At 33.1% G+C, this 6937-nt stretch overlaps 1 protein-coding gene and 1 pseudogene across 3 annotated transcripts; both read right to left on the minus strand.

Annotated features, from left to right (window-relative positions):
• Positions 1–691: 691 nt before the first annotated feature.
• Positions 692–2481, minus strand: LOC18601958 (loganic acid O-methyltransferase-like). 2 transcript variants are annotated; one of them, XM_018119341.2, is made up of 3 exons: positions 2303–2481; positions 1532–2194; positions 692–1140 (listed from the first exon to the last, which is right to left on the minus strand). In XM_018119341.2, exons 1-3 carry the CDS (start codon positions 2393–2395, stop codon positions 799–801), a joined length of 1098 nt encoding a protein of 365 aa, XP_017974830.1. In that variant the 5' UTR covers positions 2396–2481; the 3' UTR covers positions 692–798. The 2 variants fall into 2 exon arrangements, with proteins under 2 accessions (XP_017974830.1, XP_088661388.1); XM_088805262.1 differs by having other exon boundaries at positions 2320–2476.
• A 1773-nt stretch (positions 2482–4254) lies between these two features.
• Positions 4255–5913, minus strand: LOC18601959 (loganic acid O-methyltransferase-like; annotated as a pseudogene). The gene is made up of 3 exons (XR_016025756.1): positions 5751–5913; positions 4947–5611; positions 4255–4823 (listed from the first exon to the last, which is right to left on the minus strand). The product of XR_016025756.1 is annotated as a loganic acid O-methyltransferase-like (transcript).
• Between the last annotated feature and the right edge of the window lie 1024 nt (positions 5914–6937).

Genomic DNA, 6937 nt, shown 5'->3' on the forward strand with positions numbered 1-6937 from the left:
AGAATTAAAATAATGATAATGTAAATAATTATGACGATTACTTCCATATCTATGACCATAATTATTAAATGATATAGCATTCACTATCGAGAATGGATAAAAATCTTATTGAAGCTTGTAGATGATGAAAATAAAATAATATCAAAACTTGAGAGATTAAAAAATCATATTGATAACGTGTTATGAAATATAACTTTAAAAAACAACTATAGGAGAAATATAACTTGAAAGTATTTAGAGGGAGAAAAAGTATTTAATGAGAGTAAGAAGATTTTATTCTAAGTGTGTATTAACAAATGAAGTGAAATGGTCTATTTATAAGCTAATAACCTCTTATTTAGATAGAATTTACAAAATTGAGATAATACTAAGAGATTAGATGGATGAATTAAATCTTACTTTTCATCTAATTTAATCTACATCCAAATCTAAATTATATAACATAAATGAATATTCACAAAAATATTCATAACAAATCTATTAATTTTGTTTAATTACAATCTAATGAACATAATTAAACAAATGATTGGGAGACTGCTTCAATTGAAAAATAGACTTTCACAGTTGATTAATGATTGTGCGAGAAAGAAGGTTCCCTCTTGGTTTGCTTTGGGTGAAAGTTCCATTTGAAAAATGATACACATCCCAAATAAAAGGGAAAGCAACTGATACAGTACAGTACTCAAACTCGTCAATAATAAATACTCAATTTATTTGATAGTAATCTCAAGCCAATTAAGCGGTAATTTATCTCATTCACCTGAATCTTTGCCTAGCTAATAAAAAATAATACTTGTTTCAACAAACTTTGGGCTTGAGAACAATATTGATTTGCAGAAGATTTTGAACATCATTTCCGTCAAACATGAAGAGATTATCAGCATGTTTCTTAGCGTAACGCTCAAAGAAGTCTTCCACCATTTCACTTCCAAAGTGATTTTGCAGGATTGCCTCAAAGCCAGCTCTTACTATCATTGACCACATTTGGACATCGTAAAAATGCTTTCCAGGGCCTGGAAATGTCTCCATCTTCTCAATGCAGAAACAACCGTTGGTGTTGATCAACTCCTCAATCTCACTAATCGATGGATAATATTGAGGTAGGTTAAGAGATTCCACTTTTTCTTTGCTAATTATTCCCTGAAAATTAATTTTGATCCATTCAATAATAAAACAGCGTTCAGAATGGACTCTTTAGATGTCAACAACCAACTCACATTCAAAATTAAGGAAAATTTAATATAATATTAATAAAGAAATAAATAAAGATGACAAGAAAATCATTCATAAAGGATAAAATAGTTAATTTAATAAATTGTCAAGAATATGTATACATATATAATTCAATATTTTCACTTTTGAAATTCATAATTTTATCTATAACATAGATTTATATTTGTGGAATTCACAATTTAGAAATGAGTTTCATAGATTTGAAAGTGACAATAATGTAATAATGGAAGGAAGGAAAACAATGATATTCCTAGAATCTTCAGTCTTATCCTTAAGTTAATATTAATCCAATACTTACCTCGGTGGCCATGTCGAATAGACAAGAACCAAGAAAGTCATAGGTTTTGCCCATATTGGTTTGACAAAGAGGAACTCCATCTTGACGACCACCAAGAACCAATGCCATCAACCCTTCAACAACAAGCTCTTGTGCTCTAGCGTTTAGAAAAGTCTCCATATCTTTCTTGTATTGACTTGAATAAGCTTCAGCTACTTCTTTTGCATCTCCTCTACAATATATACTGCTCCCATTCCATGCTGGAGAATTGATATCTCCGACATAATTAGGAACTCTAGAAAGCCAGTTCAATGAATTTGAAGAGTGCATAAAATGAATAGATTCTGCAGGAAACAAGCGGCCATAAAAAGAGCCAGGCACTCCAACAGCAAAGTATGGCCTCGGGAAAGGGAAGGATCTGAATAGGGTATTGAAATCATTGTCGATTCGGTCACTGAAGAACACTTGATATTCTAGAGTTTGAGGATTCTTATGCAAGGTTTTGTACTTGTTGGCCACAGCTTCTATGATGTTTTCCACTGCGTAGAATGTGTTTGGCCCAGTGGCACAGCCTAAATCTGCTATTTGGAATCTGTTAGATGATTCCAGAGTGAGATTTTCTATGTCCAGAAGGTCTGCAATTGCTTCACTGATAATTTTCTTGGCGTCATCCACTGCTCTTCTCTGCTAACAAGGCAGACAGTTGTTATCATGTTTGAACTCGTGTCAAAAACAAAAATTCAGATGGAAAATTGGAAAGGTATGCGATAATAGAACTGGAAAAAAAGGAACCTGAGTTTGAGAATTACGAGCATATCTAACTTTCCCATCTCCACCATTCATCGGATATGATCCTGGTAATATTTTGCTCTCCATGGCAGCCATTTTCCTTTCTGTACTAGCTTAAGCCAGATCGCTTATTGCTATTATGAAGCTGCAATGCTTTCGCTAAGTCCTGAAGCTAGAAAATTGTCGTAAGAAAAGTCGCCTTAGCTGCAGTACTTAATTATTAAGCTTGATATACACATCTAGAAGCTGCACACATCATCTGAGAAAATGAATTCCTAGCTAATTAAGTCATGCATGATGCAACCAACGCCATTTTTTTTTTTTGAAATGCATTGAAACCAACGCTGTTCAAAAGGCAGAATGAACAGGTTAGACTGTACGTTTATTATTTAATTACAATCTAATGAACAAATTGGGAGAGTCAAAGACTGCTTTCAATTGAAAAATATCAAAGAGTAAAGAAAATGTCACATCAATTTCATTCTCTTACCATCATTCATATCCTTGAGTACTAACCGTAAGTATAATTCTACATGTCCATTCTTTTTCTTTGACTATTAGTTATCCTACAGGCTAATGTGCATATAATTTTGTTTTTATGTCCAAAAGACAAGTGATAAGAACAAATACTTTCACTTGATTCAAGTTTCAAAGGCTCGAGAGACTAGTAGAATCTGCGGCTGTTGGCCCGCTAAAGGAGCATCACTAGTTTTCTTGAAAAATATGATAATAATTGGAATATTATATCTATATATTCAACATTTTCACGCTTTTATCGTTTGCTATTTGTCCGTAATTATAGTGCTCTTGTTTAGCGGTTACTATTCAGATAAAGGTCTAAGGATCAAGTTTGAACATTTTCGGATAAAGGGGTCTGAATAAAGGGTAGAAATCGGTGTCCAAGCTATGAATATACAATCAAGAAGTTTCTTTTCGGTCAAGGGTATGCCAAGTGCCCATCATTGCCTACGTTGGTCAAAAAAGGCTGATGATGCCTTATCTACCAATTAGTTCTTGTGTTTAATCATGTGAAAAAGGCTACACATTTGCAACCACATATTAAAACCATGGATGCACAATTATCATACGATGAAACTAATATGTAAAGACTAGTGTTCATTTGTAGTTACAGCATAGAATTTAATCCTCTCATCTCTTTCCTTAAACTTAATACAACCAAATGCCAATATATACACCCTTGATTCAATCCACTTATGGTGCTTAAGTTGGACTACAATTCAATATCTCAATTTTACGACAAAAAAAGAGAGGCACTATCAAGCTATACATGAACGGCTCAATTACCTCAAAAGCCTAAAGTTAAATATTCAAATGAGATTTTTTTTATTAAAATTAAGAAAATAAAATCTTATTTATTGAAGTTAAAGAAGAAAGATCAAATGAGAAAAGAAAATTCATACGTAGATATTATAAATTAAAAAATAATTGATTTTATATATATATAAAAAATAGTGGTTGGAGACTATTAAATACATATTATCCTTACTTAATTGGAACTAGGAGAAATAGTTAGGAATTAATAGCATTTTAGAAATTGAGAAGTGATCAAAAATTAAGATTTATTAAGCACATAATTAGGAAAGTGAGAGAATATGTCATTTTATTAATTATTTTAACCTTAACATATTTATAATTAGGGAAGTGAGAGAATATGTCATTTTATTAATTATTTTTACTTTTACCTCTTTAATGAGAAATGAGATAAACAGTTAAGAATCAATAGAGATGTAGAAGTGATGAAAAAATAAATATTTATTAGGCATGACAGAATAAATAGATATTTTATTAATTATCTTAATTTTTATATATTTTTAATATAATTAATTATATTATTATTATAAAATATGAAACTTATGAAAATTTGAGATCTAAAGCCCTTGCTTTAATGGTCTTACCCTAAACCGACCTTGAACCCATATTAGTCACTAGCATAATAATATTTAAAAATAAATATTTTATTATATATCATATATGATTTTGGATTACACAGTGAATATCATCCATCCCTTCTCAAATTTCGAATTCAAGACTTTCCAAATTGGAGTCTATATAGAATTGTTGTCCCTGGAGATGATGATTGTTTTATTTCTTTTTACCAAGCTCAAGGAAAATTAGAACCAAAGCAGCAGAACAGTGTAGATGTGGAGTCATAACACTCCTTGCACTAAATTTTGCGCTTGAGAACAATATTCAAGTGTAGGAGACTTATAACATCATCCCTACTAAAGATAGAAACATTATCCATGTGTTTCTTGGTGTAGAGCTCAAATAGCTCTTCAACCATTTCACTTCCGAAGTTATTACTTATAATTGCCTCGAAGCCAGCTCTTACAATCAGTGTCCACATTTGGGAATTGTAAATGTGCTTTCTGTTGCCAGGAAATGTCTCCATCCTCACAATGCTGAAACAACCATTGTCTTGAATCAATTTCTCAATCTCATTAGGTGATGCATAGTATATAGGCAAATTAAAGGACTCCACTTTTTCTTTGGAAATTAATCCCTGCAATGAACAACAATATCATTAGTTTCAGAAAACTGAGCATTATCAGAGATTTGTATAAAAAAACAGTCTTGAGTTGTGGTGGATGTAGACTTATAAAACTATGGTATTGGTTGCGCTCACCTTGTTCGCCATGTCAACCAGGCAAGAGCCAAGAATTTCGTAATCCTTACCAATAGCAGTTTGACTTGAAGTGACGCTATTAGGAACACCACCAAGAACCAGCACCAACAGCCCTCCACCAACAAGCTCTAATGCTCTAGCATTCAGAAAATTCTCCATGTCTTTCTTGTATTGACTTGAATAAGCTTCAACTACTTCTTTTACAGTTCCAGTGCAATATATACTGTCTGCATTCCATGCCGGGGAGTTGATATCTCCAACACTTTTAGGAACTCTAGAAAGCCAGTTCAATGAATTAGATGAGTGCATCAAATGAACAGAATCTTTAGGAAATAAGCGGCCATAAAAAGAACCAGGCACTCCAACAGGAAAGTATCGCAGCGGGGAAGGGAGGGTTCTGAAGAGAGTATTGAAATCATTGTTGACGTGATCATTGAAGAACACTTGGTATTCTAGAGCTTTAGATTTCTGATGCTGCTTTGCGTACTTGCTGTCTACAGCTTCTATGATGGTTTGCACTGCATAGAATGTTTTAGGCCCAGCGGCACAGCCCAAGTCTGCTATTCCAAATCTGATAGATGAATCCAGAATGGGATCAAATTCAATGTCGAGAGGTCAGCTATCGCTTCGCTTATAAATTTCTTGGAAGCATCCACTGCTGTCCTCTGCATGGGAAAAGAAGACGTCATCATCATGATCTTTGCAAGAACATTCAATCATTCGTGTACTCAAAATATCTAGGGACCAAAACTTTTGAGATGCAAAAGAATATACAGTAGAATTTGAAAAATAAAATTTCAGAACCTGAGCGAAGGAGTTACGAGCATAGCTGACTTTCCCATCTCCACCATTCATGGGATATGATTCTGGCAATACTTTGGTCTCATCTGCAGCCATGTCTTTAAATTTTCTGAAGCTCGAAACTTAATCGTTTCAACAAAGTTGCTATAGCTGAAGCGTGCGGCACTCAGACGGAACGGTAAGATTTATAGCAAGCAGATACACATCATGTGAGAAAATGAAAAGTCAGCCCGATGCTTTAAGTGACGTGTGATACAAATTAATTATTGTCTTATAAACACCGTAACCGTTAAAACTTGATAATTTAATTTCAAAGTTTGATCTTTGAATTTCGAAACGAAATTAGTTAAGTTTATGAGATAGAGAAGAGAATCATTTTCTTTTGTGTAATAAAATACTTATATATATATATATATATATATATTCAAATTTAAAATAAATTAAATCATTTGTGGAGTATAAATTCCACGGTCAGACAGCAATCTCAGTAAACCAGCTGCTTTAGTACCAAGACATAATTATTAACATTATAAAGATTGCAAAGTTCATCTCTTTGTCGTTTTACCTCTTTGATTATTAGCGTGTTCAAAACCAATCCATAAATTTGACTATTAAAAGCAGAAGTCAACATGTACGGTGGCTTGGCAATTTTCCACTTGAATTGGTCATGGTCTTAGGAGTTTTTATGGGTAATATTCCAGCATTGCATCTTCCATGTATATGTAGCCATCCTGATAGCTTGAATATAGAGCTACTTAACCAAGATTTGTGGCTGTCATTGTAGAAAAAGATGCACCTCGCGGTGAATTGGTCATGGTTCTTTGAATAACCCATTAAATATTCGCATATACTTTTTCATCAACCAAAAACAAATTAAATTGAGTAAGAACATAAATTTCAGCTGATGCAAGTCTGAAAGGCAAGAGAAATTGTGGCTGTTGGCCCGCATTGAAGACATCATTTTCTTCTCCATGCATAATTACGTATATATTCAATTAACTATTTTGTAAGTCAGATCAATCACATGCCGATAATAACTACACCTTTTTTCTATTTTAATTTAGACTGTTTAGTCTATGTTTCCGGCTTAAAATATTAGATTAGATCTCCCTACAGGCTGGGTTAGCTGCCCAGGCTCATATGCCGTGTTTGACTCAGGTCAGGTTTGGGTTTTAAAGTTTTAACTCCAA

This window comes from Theobroma cacao, chromosome 4 (genome assembly GCF_053813885.1).
Source record: "Theobroma cacao isolate CCN51 chromosome 4, ASM5381388v1, whole genome shotgun sequence".
In the NCBI taxonomy this organism is placed as follows: domain Eukaryota; kingdom Viridiplantae; phylum Streptophyta; class Magnoliopsida; order Malvales; family Malvaceae; genus Theobroma; species Theobroma cacao.